We start from the raw sequence: 23,677 nt of genomic DNA, 5'->3' as shown, positions 1-23,677 counted from the left end.
CACACACACATTACACAGCCCCACACACACACACACACACAGCCCCCCACACACACGCATTACACAGCCCCCACACACAAACACACACACATTACACAGCCCCCACACACACACACACACATTACACACACACCCCACACATTACACAGCCCCCACACACACACACACACACTCATTACACAGCCCCCTCCCACACAAGCACAAACTCCTTACACAGCCCCCACACACACACACACAGCCCCCCACACACACACACAGCCCCACACACACACACACAGCCCCACACACATTACATTACACCCCCACACAGCCCACACACACACATTACACAGCCCCCACACACACACACATTACACAGCCCCACACACACACATTACACAGCCCCCCACACACACTCATTACACAGCCCCCCACACACACACATTACACAGCCCCCCACACACACACACACACAGCCCCCACACACATTACACAGCCCCCACACACAAACACACACTCATTACACAGCCCCCCCACACACACACACACATTACACAGCCCCACACACACACATTACACAGCCCCCACACACACACACACACACATTACACAGCCCCCACACACACACACACACACACACAGCCCCCACACACATTCATTACACAGCCCCCACACACACACACACATTACACAGCCCCACACACATTACACAGCCCCCACACACACAACACACACACACATTACACAGCCCCCACACAAACACACACACACACAGCACCCCACACACACACACACATTACACAGCCCCACACACACACACACAGCCCCCACACACACACACATTACACAGCCCCCACACACACACACACACACATTACACACCCCACACACACACATTACACAGCCCACACACATTACACAGCCCCCACACACACACACACATTACACAGCCCCACACACATTACACAGCCCCCACACACATACACATTACACAGCCCCACACACACACATTACACAGCCCCCCACAAACACACACATTACACAGCCCCCCACAAACACACACATTACACAGCCCCCCACACACACACACAGCCCCACAGCATTACACAGCCACACACACACACACACACACAGCCCCACACACACACACACACACACTACACAGCCCCACACACACACATTACACAGCCCCCCACACACACACACATTACACAGCCCCACACACACACACATTACACAGCCCCACACACACACACACAGCCCACACACACAGCCCCACACACACACACACACACAGCCCACACACACACACACACACACAGCCCCCACACACACACACAGCCCACACACACACACACACACAGCCCCACACACACACATTACACAGCCCCCACACACACACACACACATTACACAGCCCCACACACACACACACAGCCCCACACACACACACACACACAGCCCCACACACACACACATTACACAGCCCCCCACACACACACACACATTACACAGCCACACACACACACACACCCACACACACAGCCCCACACACACACACACACACACATTACACAGCCCCACACACACACACACATTACACAGCCCCCCACACACACACACACACATTACACAGCCCCCACACACATACACACACACACACACACATTACACAGCCCCCCACACACACACACACACATTACACAGCCCCCACACACACACATTACACAGCCCCACACACACACACACACACACACAGCCCCACACACACAGCCCACACACACACACACACACACACACACACACACACACACACACACCCACAGCCCACACACACACATTACACAGCCCCACACACACACACATTACACAGCCCCCCACACACACACACACATTACACAGCCCCACACACACACACAGCCACACACATTACACAGCCCCACACACACACACATTACACAGCCCCCCACACACACATTACACAGCCACACACACACACACATTACACAGCCCCCCACACACACACACTACACAGCCCCACACACACACACACACACACACTACACAGCCCCACACACATTACACAGCCCCACACACACACACACACATTACACAGCCCCACACACACACACATTACACTCCCCCCCACACACACACACACATTACACACACATTACACAGCCCCCCACACACACACATTACACAGCCCCACACACACACATTACACAGCCCCCACACACACACACACACATTACACAGCCACCACACACACATTACACAGCCACACACACACACACATTACACAGCCCCACACACACACACACACACATTACACAGCCACACACACACATTACACAGCCCACACACCCCACACACACACATTACACAGCCCCACACACACCCCCCACACACACACACACACACTCATTACACAACCCCCCACACACACACACACATTACACAGCCCCACACACACACACACAGCCACACACACACATTACACACAGCCCCCACACACACACATTACACAGCCCCCCACACACACACATTACACAGCCCCACACACACACACACATTACACAGCCCCCACACACACACACATTACACAGCCCCACACACACACACACACATTACACAGCCCCCCACACACACACATTACACAGCCCCACACACACACACACACATTACACAGCCCCACACACACACACACACACACATTACAGCCCCACACACACACACACATTACACAGCCCCCACACACACACACACACACATTACACAGCCCCCCACACACACACATTACACAGCCCCACACCACATTACACACACACACACACATTACACAGCCCCACACACACACACACACACACACACACAGCCCCCCCACACACAACACACATTACACAGCCCCACACACACACACACACTCATTACACAGCCCCCCACACACACACACACACATTACACAGCCACACACACATTACACAGCCCCCACACACACACACACAGCCACACACACACACCACCTCCCACACACCCACACACACACATTACACAGCCCCCCACACCCACACACACAACACACATTACACAGCCCCACACACACATTACACAGCCCCACACATTACACAGCCCCCCACACACACACACACACAGCCCACACACACACACACACATTACACAGCCCCACAGCCCCCCCACACACATTACACAGCCCCCCACACACACACACATTACACAGCCCCACACACACACTCATTACACAGCTCCCCCACACACAGCCCCACACACACACACACATTACACAGCCCCCACACACACACATTACACAGCCCCCCACACACACACACATTACACAGCCCACACACACACACACACACACACACATTACACAGCCCCACACACACACACATTACACAGCCACACACACACACACACACACATTACACAGCCCCACACACACACACACATTACACAGCCCCACACACACACACACACACACACACACACACAGCCCACACACACACACACATTACACACACACACACACACACACACACACATTACACAGCCCCACACACACACACATTACACAGCCCCCACACACACACACATTACACAGCCCCACACACACACACACACATTACACAGCCCCACACACACACACATTACACACATTACACAGCCCCCCACACACACACACATTACACAGCCCCACACACACACACACATTACAGCCCCACACACACACACACATTACACAGCCCCACACACAAACACACACTCATTACACAGCCCCCCCACACACACACATTACACAGCCCCACACACACACACACATTACACAGCCCCACACACACACACCCACATTACACAGCCCCCACACACACACATTACACAGCCCCACACACACACACACACACACATTACACAGCCCCCCCACACACACACACACACACACACACACCTATTTACACACCCCCACACACACACATTACACAGCCCCCCACACACACACACACACATTACACAGCCCCACACACACACACACACACACATTACACACACATTACACCCCCACACACACACACACATTACACAGCCCCACACACACACACACAGCCCCACACACAGCCCCACACACACACACACACACACAGCCCCACACACATTACACACAGCCCCACACACACACATTACACAGCCCACACACACATTACACAGCCCCACACACACACATTACACAGCCCCCCACACACACACACACATTACACAGCCCCCCACACACACACATTACACAGCCCCCACACACATTACACAGCCCCACACACAGCCACACTCACACACATACTACACAGCCCCACACACACACACACACACTACACAGCCCCACACACACACACACACACATTACACAGCCCCACACACACACACATTACACAGCCCCCACACACACACACACACACACACACATTACACAGCCCACACACACACACACACACACACACACACACACACACACACACACACATTACACAGCCCCCCACACACACACACATTACACAGCCCCCCACACACACACATTACACAGCCCCACACACACACATTACACAGCCCCACACACACACAGCCACCACACACACACACCCACACACACACACATTACACACAGCCCACACACACACACAGCCCCACACACACACACACACACACACATTACACACCACACACCCACACACACATTACACAGCCCCACACACACACATTACACAGCCCCACACACACACACATTACACAGCACACACACACATTACACAGCACATTACACAGCCCCCCACACACACACACATTACACAGCCCCACACACACACATTACACACACACACACACATTACACAGCCCCACACACACACACACACACACACACACATTACACAGCACACACACACACATTACACAGCCCCACACACACACACACACAGCCCCACACACACATTACACAGCCCCACCACACAGCACACACACACACATTACACAGCCCCCACACACACATTACACAGCCCCACACACACACACATTACACAGCCCCACACACACACACACATTACACAGCCCCACACACACACACACACATTACACAGCCCCACACACACACACACACACCACACACACACACACACACACACACAGCCCACACACACACACACACACACACACACACACACACACATTACACAGCCCCACACACACACACACACACATTACACAGCCCCCACACACACACACAGCCCCACACACACATTACACACACACACATTACACAGCCCCCCCACACACACACACATTACACAGCCCCACACACACACACACACATTACACAGCCCCACACACACACACATTACACAGCCCCACACACACACACACATTACACAGCACACACACACACACACACATTACACAGCCCCACACACACACACATTACACAGCCCCACACACACACACATTACACAGACCCACACACACACACTCATTACACAGACCCCACACACCCCCTTTCTCTCCCCTCACCTGCTCAGGGCCCATGGAGGAAAGGCTTTCTGTAGACACAGAGGTCATGGTCATCTGGCCTGCTGACATTTGGTTCATGTTGCTCATGCTGCCGTTGGAGGCCATGGGGACACCGCTCATGTTCGGGTTGGCGTTGCTGCCGTTGTACATTCCACTGTTAGGCTGTTGGGGCACGTACTGCTGAGACTGTTGCGTGAACATGCTGCAACGGAACATGGAAACAAAAATGTACATATTCAGTCACTGATTTTACCACAGGTTGAGGAAAGAATTTGTATAATGAGAGCATACTGGATACATTCTACAGACAGTATACATTAATGCAAAGTCAAAACATAAGTATATGATCATAAGAACCATGACAACTAAATAGACGTTAAATGCATAGGTTAGTAGTAGGTTTGCAAAATGTCCAGGTTTTCCAGATATCCTGGATGAGGAATTACAGATTTCCTGCATATTCCCTCCCGATTCAGGTAAAACCCCCCAACCAGAATATCTGGAAACCCTTTCCGAAGATAAAGATATATCAGAAATCTAGTCAGAGCTGCCAGTCAGTCTCACCTGTTTCCTGACATGTTGCCCTGAGGCCAGCCGTTCATCTCAGAGGATGGCTGGTAGGTGGAGTTGGCCTGAGTCTGCTGTTGCATCATGGGGCTCTGGGCATGGCTCATGCGGGGGGACATGACAGGGCTCTGGGGGGTGGTGGCGCCGATGAAGCCTGCGTCCTGCTGCTGCTGGTTGATACCTGACAGGTCACAAACAAGGAGATATTTTATCAATACGGAGGGGTGGAGTACAGCAGAAAACACCCAAACACATGCATTTAAATTGTCAAGACAAGATCGCTTGAGGTGCAGTCTGCTTGTGCCATCATTCCAAGTCTTTGTCACTCATTGTCATGCCATGTTTGACTTGACAATGACAGCAATGAAGTTGGTAAGAGAGCACAAACATACCTGGGACCAGGCTAAAGATAAGCTGCGTGTTGTAGTTGCCTGCTGCAGGTATGTTCAGGCAGGAAGAAACAGAAATACAGGAAGAGACAGTAAAGTAAAACATATGCAGTTGGGTCCAAAACGTTGCACAAGCAGAAGATCAATAGTCACGTGAATGGGTAAGAGGAGGGGGATGGAACTTGGTCAAAATACTACAGGCCAGCCACAGCCTTTAGCCTGTGTGAACAACACCAACACAAAACAATCTACAATGTGATAATGCCATTTGTAATTCTTATCCATGCATCATATGAAATGGATTGTTTTAACTAGCATGACAAGAGAGTGATTAGTTAATACTATGGATTGTGAGTCCTTGGATTTCTTCAGGTAGATAGAATTTGCAGGTTACATGAGGCATACTACTTAATTGATGTTCAGCGAAACCATGACAAAATGGAGAACGTATGAGAAACAAAACACCACACAGTCACGCAGCCACCAAATAAAACCAGTGTATGATTAGAATGATTATCAGTTCAAATTCAACCTAAGCTGTGATAGGAAGCCAGTAGCACAATGCTCCATGGTGTCTGAGACAGAAGTACACACAGCGAGGTGACCGGGCAGTATTAGAGTATACCTGAGCTGGGAAACTGGAAGGCACTGTGCTGCTGCATTTGTGGACTCACTGCGGCTCCAAACTGTCCGCCTACGTTTCCCATCATCCCTTGCTGATTAGCCAGACTCATCTGGGAGGAGCCATGCGGGATCGGGGAGGAGTGGAGAGGGGAGAGGAGCTGCTGAGCCCCCGGGAGACCAGGGGACAGTGGGGAGAAGGGGCTGGTGGAGGGCGGTGGGGATGTGAGCCCAGTACCGTAGCTGGCCGGGTAGGGGAACTGCTGGGGGTTTGCCTGGGGGATCCGAGGGTTGGTGCCGGGTGGCATGCCGGGGGACTGCGAGGGCCCAACTGCCCCAGCAGCCATGTTGGGGGGGATGTTGAGGCCCTGGGCCCGCATCAGCATGGCTCTCTGGTGGACGTGCTGCTGGCGCTGCCGTAGGTGGTTACTCAGGTACTCCCTCTGTCTCTGCGCCAACATCTGAGCATTAAGGGTTCCCTGGAAGGACACAGACAGACAAATACACATTTTGATTTTAGACATTTAGTATGCATCCCAAATGGCACCCTTTCCCCTATATAGTGCATTATGGGCCCTGGTCAAAAGAAGTAGACTATATATAGGGCCGAATTTTGTCACAGCGGATGGTCAGGGGGCCGTAACATAATTATAATTATTTGTACACTGTAAATTGACCACAACTAAGCCCAAAAATAGATTAAAAAAATAATAATAATAATTTCATACCTTGATTACATTGAGACACGATCAAATCTTTTTTTATTTGTGGGAATGCTTGGGAACAGATTTCCTAAATGAAACAAATTTGTAGCTGAATTCGTAGAGGGCCAAAACTGCCTGTTGCCGACCCCGATATAGGGAATAGGGTACCGTCAAAAGTAGTACACTATATAGGGAATAGGCTCTCATTTGAGGAGCAAGCTTTGAGTCACACACACATGGAGCTGTTGTGTTACAATAATGATCTGCTACAGTATTTGACTAACCTGGTTGGGTACACTGGGTCTGAGAGGTAAGTTCATGTTGGACACGCCCATCTGATTCATCATTGGCTGACGATTCTGCTGAAAATAGGAAGGAAATAAGAAAATTAATTGAAACATTTTAACAACTTAAATATGTTCATTACATAGACCTTCCCATTCTGTAAGGCCCATTACACGATTAAGACCAAAGACATTAAGATAATGCACAACATTGAGTCATCCTTATGATTTGTTTAATACATTTCTCAAACTCTCCAGCAGGTGGCAGTAGCTGCCTCAGAGGAGGAGACTATAAGCTCTTATTTTCAGATGTCCAGTTCAGTTTGCAATGGTCTTAAATGTCAAGTTCCTTTATGATTTTGACGAGGGAGGGTCAGGGTTGTGCAATTATCGTATTTATTCAGAATGCAACACTATTTCAAGATTTAGCCTATAAATTGTCCTTTTCAGATCAGGATGTTCGTATATGCATTATGATTTACAATGAGGGCTCTAGGTGTGGTATGTCTGATTTTGAAAGGGGAAAGTTAGTATATTGGGCCACAGTATATATTATTTAGAACATAATTTCAAGTTGTTAAAATGTTTCTTTCCAGATGAAGACATGAATTAGAACAGGGCCAATATAAATGACAGTGAGGGCTCCAGGGGTGGTGTGTCGCCCTACCAGCTGTGCCTGTAGTCGGTGCTGCAGCTGCAGCCTCAGGTTGTTGGGCTGGGCAGGCACCGGGCCTCCTGGTCGGGCAGGGAGTCGCAGCATGGGGTAGCCCATCCGCTGGCCCATCAGACCGGGCATACCGTGGAAGGCAGGGTCTTGATGGCCCATGTAGTTGCCCTGTGCCATGCTGCCAGCCTGGGGGTAGTGCTGGCTGTACATGGGTGGCTTCATCATGGGCGACTCCTGACTAGGATACTGCTCCTGCTCCACTTGCTGGCCCTACAAAGATCGATCAAACAAGGTAAGAAATGGAGTCACATAGCAGGGCATTTGTAAATGATACAATAGGTCAGTGTTGTTTGTTTTGGCTCGTCTTCTTTCCGTTAATAAGTAATGGCTTGCTAACAAAACTAGCCAGCTAAATTCAATTAAGATTTTGTAGTTTACACCAACTTGCATAATATCGCAATCCATTTATAAAATGACAACGGAATCCACAGCAACATACACATTCCATATAGATCTTAGGGGAAACAAATGACTATTTGTCGATGCGCCCTTGAGCAAGGCACCTAACCCTAATTGCTCCAAAGTCGCCATTGATAATGGCAGACCCTGGCTGTGACCCCACTCTCTGAGGGTGTCGCTGGGAGAGTTGGGATATGCAAAAAACACATTCAAAATTCACACATGCGTATTAATACACACTTGTACATGTGTGAAATAGGACAAATATAAGCACCCACCAAATTATTATTAGTAACTACTGTACAGAAGTCACTGAATTACAGTACTGAACTACAATAAGCCCTCTAAAGGGAAAATGTAGCTGAGCCCAGCTGCCTGCCTGCTATAGGCTTGTTGGCCAGGGTCATAGAGTTGGATAGAGGGCACACTTGTCCATCCTAAAACAGGTTTTGGGCCAGCGCCATTAAAGGGGAAATGCGCAATTAAAACAATAACAAAGCATTTCACCGCCACAGTTTCTGTAAAAAGCTGAGGGACTGTAAGGAATGACCTTCCATGATATCAAAATCATTGTTTTAACCATGTTTTGAGGGTATAGAGTGTTTGTTTACATGAACCTTGTTTACAAACAAGCTTATATTTCAGGTTTTAATGAGGAATGAAAGTCGAACCAAACTCATTAGGTAGGTATTTATAAATCACAATATTGAAGAATCAATGGGTACATATCATTCACTTCAAAAATGTATGTAGCAACTGCAGATTGCCCCATTAATAAGGGATTTCACCATTTTGAAGTGGCAATTGCAAAGATAAGAGATGAGCTCTCTCGTACCTTTGTGGCCTGGGCAGATTACAGTGGCTAATAGAGATTAACTGACTGACCAGAGTAGGGATTCCCAGGGCGCGGTCAATCTCCTCCAGGCCGTCAAAGTCTTTCAGCACTGAGTAGAGCTGGCTGAGCAGGGCTTCCCCATCCAAGGGCCCCTCCCCAGGCCGCGAGGGGGGACACAGCACCTCCTCCTGGAGGTTACCATACACCTGTCTGTGAGGAACACATTTCATTACATTTAGTTCATTCAGCAGATGCTCTGATCCAGACTTAAGTTCAGTAGGAAAAAACAAGGACATTTCAGTTATCGCAAGTGGACCCTTTTTACAAAGTGTGGGTGTTAAGTGCAAGAACACGACAACACAAGGTCGGAGGTTAGAGATCAAGGTCAGACAGATGAGGGCCGTGTGGCCAGAGGAGGTCACTACGGTGAGAATCATCTGCTTCTCATCAGACAGACACCATCATGTGCATACCATACAACTTTCAAACGCAACAGCCACTGACTGTGCACTCAGGACACAAGCATACAGTAACATGTTCCAACTTGTCTGGGATGTTCTCATTATCTGGTGAGTGAACAACCAGAGTAGGTTCAGAATGTGACAGTTCGTTGCATCCGAAATGGCACCTTATTACCTATATAGTGCACCATTTTCAAGAGTGTCAGACAGAGACGTGAGGAGTGTTGTACTGTCACTGAGAGAAGAGGTCTCCACTAGGACTGAACGGCTAGAACCCGGTTGCAGAGATTTACCGGCCTTTTCCCAGGATAAATAACTGAGAAACCGGTCAATTATAATAAATTACGTATATGAACCGCATGACGTTAAATGGAATGTAACTGTTAAATTATATGTGATGTCTAAATCTAGCTTCTATATGGCCTTCTTCTTGCGTGATGAATCGTCAACGGGGACAGACAGCCCAGTTCAGTATGGACCGTAGTTCACATGTATGTAGACCTATCATCTCATCATGGTTTTTGCTGCAGCATAGCCTCTGATATAGTAATATAAAGACCGAATGTGCGTCTTTACCCATCTCCACCTGGCTTTCGGGGGTTACCTTATTTTTTATTATTGTAAAGACAGTTTATATATATTTTAAAACAGCCTATCACTCGAATAGCGTTGCTTTAGAGTCTCTCTCTCTCTCTCTCTCTCAACCTGTTCAAGATCAATAGGCCTATATATGGATGGTCTGGCCTAAATCTTGCAGGTAATGAATTCAATGGAGTCTTAGCCTCATATTTAGCTAATGAATGATGGGTTATGCATAATAAGCTTCTCCGTCTCTTGCGCAAATACGGATGCACCTGTATTCTGCTGGCCTCTTTCCTTAAAATAACGCTCCTTAGCTTGAGTCCCATGCAGGAAAAGCTAGACTAGAATAGCTTGCTGGACATTTTTACCAATAGACTACTCGAAGAGGGACGCAAGCCCTTGTTGGCTGAATGTTAAATACAGCAGCCAATAGAACTGTTGTTTGAAACTGGTTTGATAGAAGCGTGAGGGGTAGGATATAGCAGTTATTTATTCAGACACATAACCATTCAATCTTTGTGTAGAGAAGTGAAAGCCTTTTGCATCAGGAGAATGATGAAGACGAGGACAACTAAACATTTCATTTAACTGTCGAAAGCAAGGAAGGAATGAAGCAACAATAGAGAGAGAAAGAGGTAGGCAGGCTAATAACATTAGGGGAAATATTATGAAAGGTATATATGCGTCAGACAACTAATTATACAAATAGGCCCTATTATATTTCAATATTAAAATCAAATTCGCTAGCCTATAACTTTGTACGCCACGTGTGCTGCACCAGAATCACATGTTCTCTTCTGCTTTATCAAGGTTTGAACGATGTGCGTAATTCCAGCCCATATAATACTATACAGTATACAGTTCACACTCAACGAGATTAGCCTAATGAAGCTAGTTTCATTTATTTACCCAAGAGAGCATATAGCTAGCTACATTATGGGTTTGTATGTTTTTCTGTCGTGCGTAATGTGCAGTAGCCTATATAATATATGTATTGAATAACAGCACAATCATTTGGGCTTGGGCTCATTACATTTCTTTAATGTGTATTTAATGTATGGCTCATCAGGTTAGAATTTTAGATCAAATCCAAGACATAAGCCTTATAATGCACTTGAATGACACTTCCGGTTTTGGCGGGAAATACCGGGTTAGCCAAACGAAAAGTGATATATTCTCGGGATGGAACATCTGTAAAATAACGGGAAAATATTCAAACCTTGTCTACACTGTGTGTAGCTAGTTACCTGTTCTGGTTGTCATAAAGTCCACGGTCTACAGATATCATGCGGTCAGGCCACGGGGCAGTCTGATTGGGCGGTGCCTGCTGCCCTGGGTAGGGAGGACCAGCCATCTCCATCTCTGATTGTTCAACAGACATTTTGAAAAGATGTGTTAGGCGAAACGGGGGCAAGGTGTGTGTGTGTTAGGCGAAACGGGGGCAAGGTGTGTGTGTGTGGAAAAACAGGGACGGCAGCAGCACTCACCATTTCCCGTCATATGCATGGAGACCATCTGTCTGGGTCCAGGCTGCTGGTTGCTGGGCCTCATGGGGACTCCAGCAGAGACGTTGGGCACCATGCGACCATCAGGCCCCATTCTCTGCTGCAGAGCCTGGCCCATTGGCCCCTGAGGACCCCAACCCTGCTGCATGCCAGCCCGGGGCATGCCTAGGACAGGGAGACAGGAGAGGACAGACTGTAAGCTGAGCAAGGATCACTTCTAAACACTGTAAATGGACCCTAATCAAAAGTAGTGCACTATATAGGGAATAGGGAGCCATTTGAGACTGATCCAATAATAACATGAAGTGGTATAGAAGACAAGACAACTTGCCTGCGTTGCCCATGTTAGCCTGGCTTTGCAGCATCCCGTGGTTTCCCATCATGGCTTGCTGCTGCATGACAGAGTAGGGGCTGCTGTTCCTGGGAAGAGGGAAGGGCCGGGGAGAACCATTGGCAGACATGTTGGACTGATCCAGGGACATACTGCGGACAGGGGGCACTCGTCCTGGCAGGCCCATCCTGGGACCATTGAAGTCTGGGAGCACAAGAGAGAAAAAGTTACACAATCATCTCACTAAACTATAAACAATTTTTTCCCATATCAAACGTAAGACAAAGTAGGTAGAGGTCGCCCCTAACAAACCGCGGACACAGGGTCATACATTCTTTATGATATATTTGGGGAGGGTAAGCTGATCTCAGATCTGTGGTTAAGGGCTTCTGGGGTTACTTCCCAAACAGCACCCTATTCTCTATACAGTGAGCGCACTACTTGACCAGGACCCATAGATAATAAGGTGCCATTTGGGACGTAACCTGGGACAGATAAGAGCAGGAGGTGTGGTTAACTCACGTCCTGGGCCCATGCCTGGGAAGGCCTTCTGCTGGGTGTTGGTGCCCGTGGGACTGCTGTTGTTCTCGGTCATCTGCAGGATGTCGTTGATAATGGACTGCTTGTCTACGTTGGCGGGAAGAGACACGGGCCTGGACTGCTGCTGGTGGTGCTGGCCTGAGAAGAGCTGCTGCTGCTGGCTACACTGCAGATCATCCAAGATGTCTTCCAGCTCACTAGACTGCATGCATATCCATGCACACAGACAAATACATACAAGTTATATGTACACATTAGAACAGCCTCTGGTAGCAGAGTAGGATAGTGGTATGTGGGAGACCGTGTCTGATCACTATGTACATAAATAATATATATATATATAAATAATATATATATATATATATATATATATATATATAGATATTATGGAACATAAATGGTATATATTTTCTAGAACAGGAACAAACTGTCTGAACACTCCACATAAAAAGAGGTTTACATTTTTTCCAGATCCCTTTCTAATCAAGAAAGCCTGTGCATAGCTAGCCTAACCTACTTACTGTATGCATCACTGAGAATGAGCTCTGTTTTTCAGTGAAGGGAGGGAGGCCTATAGATGGGAATGGAATCTTTCCTGCGCAGGCCCTTTCATACAGGCAGGCCGGTGAATAGAGGGGAGGATATAAATAGCAGACTGCACTAATGAGGTCATGTATGATGTAAGGCCACTCCACTCTGCAGAGGGAGTTGGCTGTTGGCTAACACAGACAGTGATGCCTCCCTGTAGGCCAGTGTTTCCCAACCCTGGTCCTCGAGTACCTCAAAACAGTACAACTTTTAGTTGTAGCCACAGACAAACACACCTCACCTCAACTCATTGAGGGCTTGATGATAAGTTGAATCAGGGGTGCTTGTCCAGGGCTATAATGAAAATGTGTTGAGGTACTGGAGGACCAGAGCTAGAAAACACTGCTGTAGGGACCCCAGCTAACAGGTTGTCGCTATGCTAAACGCTATTGTGTTGACAGATTGCATTTGTAGAAATGACCCTTAAAAAATATCAGATTGGTCTTATGCCCAATATTCTCCTCTGAACTGAATGTCTATAGTCCCTGTAGGGGAGACGTGTAGCCAGACGGCTTACATCTAATTAAAGGCTTTTAGTTCTTACTTCCTCTGCCCACGGTGTGCCTGCTAGCCCCCGCTCCATCTATCTCGTGACCCCTGAACACACTGACGACAACCTGATCATCCTCTTCACACACACCCTACAGGAAGCACAGAGAGCTGGCAGTATAAACACTGGCTGCTAAGCGGTCTGTAGTCACCTGTGCCTTCCGGGTGATGTTTAGACCAGGACGAGCCAGAGGAGCAGGCCACCAATGCGTGCCAAACAGCCAGCCAGCACTAAACACTACTGGATTCTCCCTCCACTACCCCTGGCAATATGTTGTATTTCAGAGACCCCACACTCTGCCAGAGTCAATTGAAGACAGACGCCGGGCCAGCCTGTGTGCCTCACTCACTAGCCAGCTAGTTCTCAGGACCGGTCCTTGGATTTCACAAGGAGATCAACTTGGCTTTGGCAACGGCTAAGAGATCTCTCAACAACAAACAAATCCTCATAGCATATTAAATGTCTGGCAGAGCAACAGATTCCCTAGTTAGAAACTCACTGGGTACTATGTAATAAAGTACAAGAAATCCAGGACAACCCTTAGGAGGCTGCATTGTATGGCTTACTTCACAGACTATCAGTGGTTGTGTCTTAAATGGCACCCTTTTCCCTATATAGCGCACCAGGACCAATAGAGGGAACGACCAGGGCCAATAGAGGGAATAGGGCGTAGCCAGTGTATCATGACCATACAAATTGCTGCTGTACTGACCTGATCTGCCATGTTGTATCCCGGGTCATGCTTCTCCGTCTTCACGTTGGCCAGCTTCATCTCTGTCCCTGGCTCCATCTTGATGCCTTTCTCCTGCATGGTGTTGTCGTCTTTGTCCAGCAAGTAGCGCAGCAGTGCGTTGTCCTTCTTCTTGGGGCTGATGGGCTCCTGCTTGGTGGCCATCTCAGCCACGCTGGCAGCCATGCTGTCTAGCCCTCCTTGGTCCTGACCCAGGTCCTTCCCCGTGGCCTCAGCCGTCAGCTTGGCTAGCTCCACCGGGGATGTGCTGTTCTGGAGGAGTCTGTGGAGGATCTTGTGTTTCTCCTTCAGCGAGGAGGAGTGGTTGTTGTGGCCCCCCGGCCCCATCCCAGGGTCCTTACAGTTGGGGTCCCCTCCCCCGTGGGGCGAGCAGGGTTCCATGTGCTCTGACTTGTTGGTGAGCAGCTGCAGGAGCTTGGTGTGGCCCTTGCTGTTGAGGAGCCTGTTCTGGGCGTCAGTCAGCTCTCCTCCCAGCCCTCCTCCTATGAAGGGCTCGGGGGTGCTGTCTTTCGACTCCCTTTGCTCCCCGTCCTCCCTCTCCTCCCCGTCTGGCTGGGACTGCTCTCCGTACACTCCAAACATCTCCATCTCTCTCTCAGACGTGCTGCTGCGGTTGGCCAGCTGCCTGGAGTTGTTCCTGCTGCTGGCTCCACCACTACCAGGGGGACTCTGCATCTGCAGCAGGTTGCTTGGCTTTCTGTCAGGTGACCCTGAGGACTGTGCCTGGGAGACCCTGTGGCATTCGCTGAGGGCCTGAAGTGCGTTGAGGGAGCTGTTACCAGTGTAGCTGTTCCCCACCCCTGTGCTGTTACACCCCCCTGGCGGAGAGTGAAGGCTGCCCGTCGGGGAGAAGGGTCCTTGGGGAGGAACCCGGGGGCTACCTGCCACACTGGGGCTCTGGCGGTGGCGTGGAGATAGCATGGTACCACCACCACCACCCTGACCCCCCTGAGAGGTCACACTGGGGCTTCCCTGCGACGGGCTGTTAATCCCAATCTTGAGTGCATAGTTACTGCCACCCTGAGGAGTGGGGATGCGGTTCATAGTCCCATGGCATCCATAACGTCCACCCTGCAGGCCCCCCATGGTGGCCATGTTGGTATTGCTGCTGACCATTGTGTCCTGGCCCTGGACCCCTAGCCCAGAGGACGGCCCAACCACACTGGGAGGGGTCAGCGAGGACATGGTGTTCATTGGCTGCTTCCCCATCTGCCCAGACATGTCCGGGTTCATCCCACAGATCGTCTGCTCCCTGGAAGAGGGCCAAACACACAGACACAGCTTTAAGGCATAAAAAAAATATATAGCCTGTCTCAAATGGCACCGTATTCCCTTTATAGTGCACTATTTTTGACCAGAGCCATGTTCAAAAGTAGTGCCCTATAAAGGGAATAGGGTGCCATTTGGGACGCAGACATACTAAAGGAAGCTGATATGTCATTCCGGCTGAACTAGAGTAGCATAAAAAAAATGGCATTCGTTAATGGAATGACAACCGTTGTCAACTTTTCCCCTTCAGACACAGTACTTCTTCTATGATGGATACTTGATGATAAACCATGTTGGAGATAACTAAAGTTCAATCCTATGAGACACTGTGTACTCAACAGAGCAAACTCAAACACCAGTCTGGTCTATAAACGACAGCTCTAATGCGGCATGTACCGAAAAAGCGTTAGCAGCTCCAGGCACAGTTAAAAACACAAAGGACTCACTGTGCACGTCACTGAAGCTACATGATGAGTTAGAGAATACACAAAAAAAAAAGCTGTTTGCATGCAGTTGATCCAGTCATTCTCAACAACAGTCCTGTTGTTTCCTGTTCTTGTCGAGCTCTGCCCCGGGGGACCGCACGTTAAAACGGGTGAAACACTGGGGTTTGCTTCTGAAATAGCACCCTATTCCCTTTATCGTGCACTACTTTGTAGTGCATTCCATTTGGCTCTCGTCGAAAGTAGCCCCTATACAAGAATAGGGATCCAGAATAGGGAGCAATTTGGGGCACAGCCCCTGACTGTTTAAGAGGTGGGGCACATCATATTATCTATGGCAAGAGATGAACTGAGCCTCCATGGAGTGGCTGCACCTATAGAATTAGTCAGTAGAACGGGCCAGGATCCATGTCTACGACTGCTGTGGTCCAAACAGTGGCTCTGAATGGGGATTGAACTAGAGAGAGGAGGGGGTCGGGAGGGTGTGTACCTCTGGAGGATGTGGAGGGACATGTAGAGCTGTGGTTCATTGGTGGCAGGGGAGCGCGCTAGCTTGCTCTTGGTCTGGGCTGACACGATGGTACCGTCAGAGAGGGAGAAGCGATACAGAGGGCTGAACGCATGGCCCTGCCTCAGGACTGGAGGGAGAAAGAGAGAATATGAAACATGAGAGATTTACTGACACATGCTTTCAATTTTGGAAGACTCCTCCAGATCCAGTGACACATTGCAACTCAGAATATCATCTATAGAACAAATAATACTTGTGTATATTCTAGGATTTCTATGCATTGTACCTTCTTGCTGATGCTTTTTTGCAAAGGACATCTCCCCGTCGTTCTGCAGGTGGAATCTCTGAATGCACCTCCTGACCAGGTCCTCCCAGCCTGGCTTCATGGAGGCTCTCAACAGACTGGTGTCCAGCGATGTGATCTTACCTACGATTACAATGCTGACAGTTAGTTTGCCAAGCTTCAGTCGATCAAACAACTTTATAAAGCACTTTTTACATCAGCAGTTGTCACAAAGTGCTTTCCAGTTACCTGGCCTAAACCCCAAACAGCAAGCAATGTACATTTCAAACATACAACATTGAATGAGAATGATGAAGCCCCTTTTTGAAAACCAACCCATGGCACCGGAGGAGATGGCCTCCGTTTTACAGTCTCCTAACCAATTGTGCTATTACCCCAACCACTCTTTACGCTGCTGATACTCTCTGTTTATCTTATATGCATAGTCACTTTAACTATACATTCATGTACATACTACCTAAATTGTCCCGACCAACCAGTGCTCCCACACATTGGCTAACCGGGCCATCTGCATTGTGTCCCACCACCCGCCATCCCCTCTGTTACGCTTCTGCTACTCTCTGTTCATCATATATGCATAGTCACTTTAACGATACCTACATGTACATACTACCTCAATAAGCCTGACTAACAGGTGTCTGTATGTAGCCTTGCTACTCTTTTTTCAAATGTCTTTTTACTGTTGTTTTATTTCTTACCCACCCACACACACCTTTTCTTTTTTTTTCTCGCACCATTGGTTAGAGCCTGTAAGTAAGCATTTCACTGTAAGGTCTACACCTGTTGTATTCGGCACACGTGACAAACTTTGATTTGGGTCGATGAGAGTAATACATATGAACACTGTAGTAGTCCTGTACTGTAGCTGTACCATACCTTGGAGATCCTGCCTGGTGGTAAAGCTCTCATACGTCGGGAGCATGGGCCTCTCTTTGACTGGAACCCTTCGTGCCACACAGATCAGACAAGACTGGAAATCTAGACGAGGAGGAGGGAAGAAAAAAAAAAAATATTAAACGCTCAAGTTCGACATGGCCTCGTCTTGGTTGGAGGTGGTGGGCGAAACAACATGTTGATGTTCAGTTCACACCCTGCCTCAAATTTCCTAGCTACCGTCCTCAGTCCCCATCAACAGGTTTTCATTAGTGACGCGTCTCCATTGCATTTGCAGCTCTGGTGTGGTTTCAATGTCAAGAGAAAAATGTGACTGAATATCTGGGAAGTGGCAGCATATGGATGGCGGTACTAAAATTAGACATTAGAAATATATTTCCCTGGGAGCTCTGGGGGAATGGAGAAAGTGGCAGCCACTAATTAGACGTCCCAGGGTCCTCTCTGAGGATGTGTCTGACGGATGACAGGAATCTTAAAAGGAGGACAGGACACTGGAGAGATGGAGACGAACTGAGGAGAGGAGAAGACACCCGACCACACAAGGTCATATTTACTAGGAACGAACGTAAACAAACAGGCCGAATAGGGAAGGGACTACACGAATAGCCAATAAGGAACGCTTGTTTTTGGTTGCAAAACATTTGGCACTAATGAATGTGACCCAAGTTTGTGATTTATGTCCAAGCCTAAGCCCAGATGCTCTTTGGAAATAACTCCAATATTAGAAAAACTCGTTAAGAGTGAAGTTCTATTGAAGTGCAAGGGAACATCTGACAGAAACATTACTGTTCCATGTTGGAAGATTTTGTGAAATTAACTGAGAGAAGACCTCATTTCAAGAGTTCAGCATTAACCCCTTATTGGAAGACAGACATTCATGTACCTTCTCCCTCCTCTTTGATGGACTTTGGCTCGGACACAGCGAAACACTGCATGGTCTCGTATTTCTGCTGCACCTCCTGGTCCTTGGGCTCCTGCAAGCCCCCCTCCTCGGGCCCGTGGGGGTTGACCAACATGCGGCAGTTAAACGTGTGGCTATTCCTGTTGGGGTTCTCACTGGACCGCGGTGCCCTGCTGTTCACTGGGAGGGGGCACACAGGGGGTCAAAGGTCAAAACTATCAACTTACTGTCCCCATTGTCACTCAGTCCTTTCCAGTTCAGATTGACTCATTCACTGCTGACTGAAAATCATTAACGGCCGTGTGAAAATCTCCTTAAAAGGGATAATTCACCCAAACGTTAAAGGGATTGCTCACCCAAATATTAAGACTTTTTAAAAACTACTGCTACCAATGTTCCCTTCCATTGACAACCTTCCTCAGTCTGTGGATGGTTGTGAATGCACATTAAACAGGGATGGATAGATATAGTAGCTGTAGCGTAACTCACCCAGGGACTTGGGCAGCAGGTTCTTGATGAACTCCGCGTGGTCGCCTACGTGCAGGACGCTGTAGACGCTGGTGTTCATCAGCTCCTCCTGGTTATACTGCAGGTACTGGGTCACGTTCTCCGACACAAACACAATGTTCCCCTCCATGTTCACCACAAAGAAGAACCCGTCCAGGGCCTGGAGAGGAACACACCAGGAGTAGAGGCAGAGGGTTATTAGAAGGAAAATAAATACTCCACACAAGACGGAAATGTGTTTTTTTTAGTGCTTTTACCGAACCCCTGCAATATACACACCTACATAACATTAGGATGGAGAGGGAGTAAAGGAAGAGGGTTATAACCAGGTTACTGACAAAAACTTCAGACGGAAGAAACAAGACGGGAGAAAAATCAGTGACCTTCGGTATATTCAAGGTTGTTATCCATTTTGTCCCAAATGGTACTTAATTCCCTATATAGTGCACTTCTATTGAGTCCTATGGGAGACCTGTAGGCCCTGGACAGTAGTGCACAAAATAGGGAATAGGGTGCCATTTGGGATGCAGCCATGGTCTTGATCCAGGGCCTGGGTTCCAATTGGCCAAGAGGAGAGTCAAGTGTTATTACCGAGTCAGTCATCAAAAGGTTCTTACAGAGTCATTACAGTGAGGACAGAAAATGACCAAATGTTGAGCAATCATGGAAGCAAACAAACCATTTACAACAACCAACCTCTTATTTCTACGATACAGCCATTACGAAGAAAAGAGCATAAGAAGTTAAGTGGCACACAAAATTATAGTCAATTATGGCAGCACACGCTAACACACCAAGTCAGATTCAGACCTCCGAGATCTAAACTTTAGCAGTAAATAGTTTTACGTAAAAAGAGGGAAAACATTGGGCTGGCTAAGAACATGTGACTCTTGTGTCTGTTCCAAATGGAACCCTATTCCCTTTACAGTGCACTACTTTAGAACAGTGCCCATCGGAACTCTGCTCAAAAGTAGTGCATGATATAGGGAATAGGGTGCCATTTGGGATGTAGCCTGGGTCGTATCATTAAACCACGACAGTGCTCTGTAGCAATAAGAGACGGTTGGAATATAACCATGCATTACTGCACAGCGAACTAACTCAACCGAGAGTATTGTGCCGCAACATGAGATTAACTTTCGCAATTCTTCGTCTAGATACCCAGATTCCCTCATTATCCTCAGTGAGCTAAATAGCTTGGAGAAGAGGAAGTCTCATCACGACATGTTATGAGCCCCAGCCAGAGTGTGTGGCTCTACACACGAGACAGCCAGGCCATTAACCTCATCCCCTGAGCTCAAAACTGTACACACAAGGCTGTAATATCTCCTTCCTGCCTGGCAACTATTCACTGTCATATTAGTGTGGTTGTGTATACTGTACTACGCTATTAAACTATAATGAAAACTAGTGGAAACCAGGGTAACAAACTATGTATTAAACTGAACACGATTAAAAAAAGCGGAATACTCTTCCACTATCAACTTGCTTCAGCCATGGCGCTACTGCAGATATTATGTGTCATAAATAGACAGAGAAACTCTGTTAAAAGCTACGATTTCGGGTAAATCGCCTGTTCTCTTGGCAGCTCCAGAGAGGCTTCTCTGAGTTTGCTTCATGGCCCGTGGTTGGTTACCGTCAGGACTGATGAGTAACCCTCCCCTGGCCAGTGAAAGTGTGTATCCTCCTAAATGGCACCCTATTCCCTATTTAGTGCACTACTTTGACCAGAGCCCTATGGCCCCTGGTCAAATGTGATATCCTATAAAAAGGGAATAAGATGCCATTTGGGACACAAGCATTGCCTTTCTGTTGGCTCAGCACTGAACTCTCCTCCACCACGCCAGCTGACCGGCTGTGAATTGTCCCTGCTCCCAGCCTGCACCACTTCAAACAGTGCGGACAACCGGCCGCAGTGGTTATATTTAGAGTCTCCTGTGTCTGAATGCAGTGACATAGGGACCAGAGGGAGTATAAATACCCACTGACACGACAGATTACACAGATCTGGAGAACAACACTGGCAGCCACTCCCTGATGCCCACTTTCTCGCTATATAGATAGAGGGACCCTCTGTCTGACGTCAAACAAGAACCAGGCTAGTGCATTGGTGAACAACTTGACCATAAGAAACCCCAGTTTGGGATCATTATACCAGTGTGCGGATTCACTTTTTGTTCTATTGTGCATTAATAAACATGCAGGGGAGTTGGCTACAACCATACGCAGGGGGAGTTATACAGTGCATTCGTTAAGTATTCAGACCCCTTCACTTTTTCAACATTTTGTTACACTACAGCCTTATTCTAACATGGATTATATAAATAAAAAATCCTTGTCCATCTACACAGAAAACCACATATTGACAAGGCAAAGTTTATTTTTTAGCAAATGTATATAAAAACAGAAATACCTTATTTACATAAGTATTCTGACCCTTTGCTAGGAGACTCGAAATTGAGCTCAGATGCATCCTGTTTCCATTGATCATCCTTGAGATGTTTCTACAACTTGATTGGAGTCCACCTGTGGTAAATTCAATTGATTGGACAAGATTTGGAAAGGCACACACCTGTCTATATAAGGTCCAATACTTGACAGTGCATGTCAGAGCAAAAGGTACCCAAGAACACAGTGGCCTCCATCCTTCTTAAATGGAAAGAGTTTGGAACCACCAAGACCCTTCCTAGAGCTGGCCACCAGGCCCGAACTGAGCAATCAGGGGAGAAGGGCCTTGGTCAGGGAGGTGAACAAGAACCCGATGGTCACTCTGACAGAGCTCCAGAGTTCCTCTGTGGAGATGGGAGAACCTTCCAGAAGGACAACCATCTATGCAGCACTCCACCAAACAGGCCTTTATTGTAGAGTTGCCAAATGGAAGCCAAACTTCAGTAAAAGGCACATGACAACCAGCTTGAAGTATGCCAAAAGGCACCTAAAGACTCTCTTGTGAGAAACAATATTATCTGGTCTGATGAAACCAATATTAAATTCTTTGCCAGAATGCCAAGCATCACATCTGGAGGAAACCTGGCACCATCCCTACGGTGAGGCATGGTGGTGGCAGCATCATGTTGTGGGGATGTTTTTTAGTGGCAGGGACTGGGAGACTAGTCAGGATTGAGGGAAAGATGAACAGAGCAAAGTACAGAGAGATCCTTGATGAAGTCCTAAGCCCTCTGGAGCAGGTTCTCAGACAGGGGCGAAGGTTCACCTTCCAACAGGACAACGACCCTAAGCACAGCCAGGACAACACAGGAGTGGCTTCGGGACAAGTCTCAATGTCCTTGAGTGGCTCAGCCAGAGCCTGGACTTTGTCATTTTGGGGTAGTGTGTGAAGATTAATGCGGAAACACAATGTAATGTAATACCTTTTTCAATTAGGCTGTAACGTAACAAAATGTGAAAGAGTGAAGGGGTCTTGAATACTTTCCGATTGCACTGTATACCACTATATATTTTAAATG

The 23,677-nt window shown here is 48.0% G+C and overlaps 1 protein-coding gene across 5 annotated transcripts in view; it reads right to left on the bottom strand.

Annotated features, from left to right (window-relative positions):
* Positions 1–23,677, bottom strand: part of LOC112259594 (nuclear receptor coactivator 2) — a 65,758-nt gene that overhangs the window by 3,178 nt on the left and 38,903 nt on the right. For 2 of the 5 annotated variants that reach the window (XM_042328752.1, XM_042328753.1), the window contains exons 5-20: positions 20,193–20,370; positions 19,686–19,883; positions 18,785–18,886; positions 17,891–18,031; positions 17,584–17,731; positions 15,343–16,633; positions 13,475–13,694; positions 12,953–13,156; positions 12,604–12,786; positions 12,364–12,478; positions 10,124–10,283; positions 8,780–9,049; positions 8,113–8,190; positions 7,129–7,603; positions 6,112–6,295; positions 5,548–5,749 (exon numbers count right to left, since the gene is read on the bottom strand). In XM_042328752.1, the coding sequence (XP_042184686.1) occupies positions 5,548–5,749; positions 6,112–6,295; positions 7,129–7,603; positions 8,113–8,190; positions 8,780–9,049; positions 10,124–10,283; positions 12,364–12,478; positions 12,604–12,786; positions 12,953–13,156; positions 13,475–13,694; positions 15,343–16,633; positions 17,584–17,731; positions 17,891–18,031; positions 18,785–18,886; positions 19,686–19,883; positions 20,193–20,370 (4,149 nt within the window). The remainder of the gene's footprint in view (positions 1–5,547; positions 5,750–6,111; positions 6,296–7,128; positions 7,604–8,112; positions 8,191–8,779; positions 9,050–10,123; positions 10,284–12,363; positions 12,479–12,603; positions 12,787–12,952; positions 13,157–13,474; positions 13,695–15,342; positions 16,634–17,583; positions 17,732–17,890; positions 18,032–18,784; positions 18,887–19,685; positions 19,884–20,192; positions 20,371–23,677) is intronic. The other 3 variants (XM_042328756.1, XM_042328755.1, XM_042328754.1) reach the window with 3 other exon arrangements.

This window comes from Oncorhynchus tshawytscha, linkage group LG10, assembly GCF_018296145.1.
Source record: "Oncorhynchus tshawytscha isolate Ot180627B linkage group LG10, Otsh_v2.0, whole genome shotgun sequence".
NCBI classification, from domain to species: domain Eukaryota; kingdom Metazoa; phylum Chordata; class Actinopteri; order Salmoniformes; family Salmonidae; genus Oncorhynchus; species Oncorhynchus tshawytscha.
Note: the sequence above shows the minus strand (reverse complement) of the source record. Positions and strands in the feature narration are given on the sequence as shown.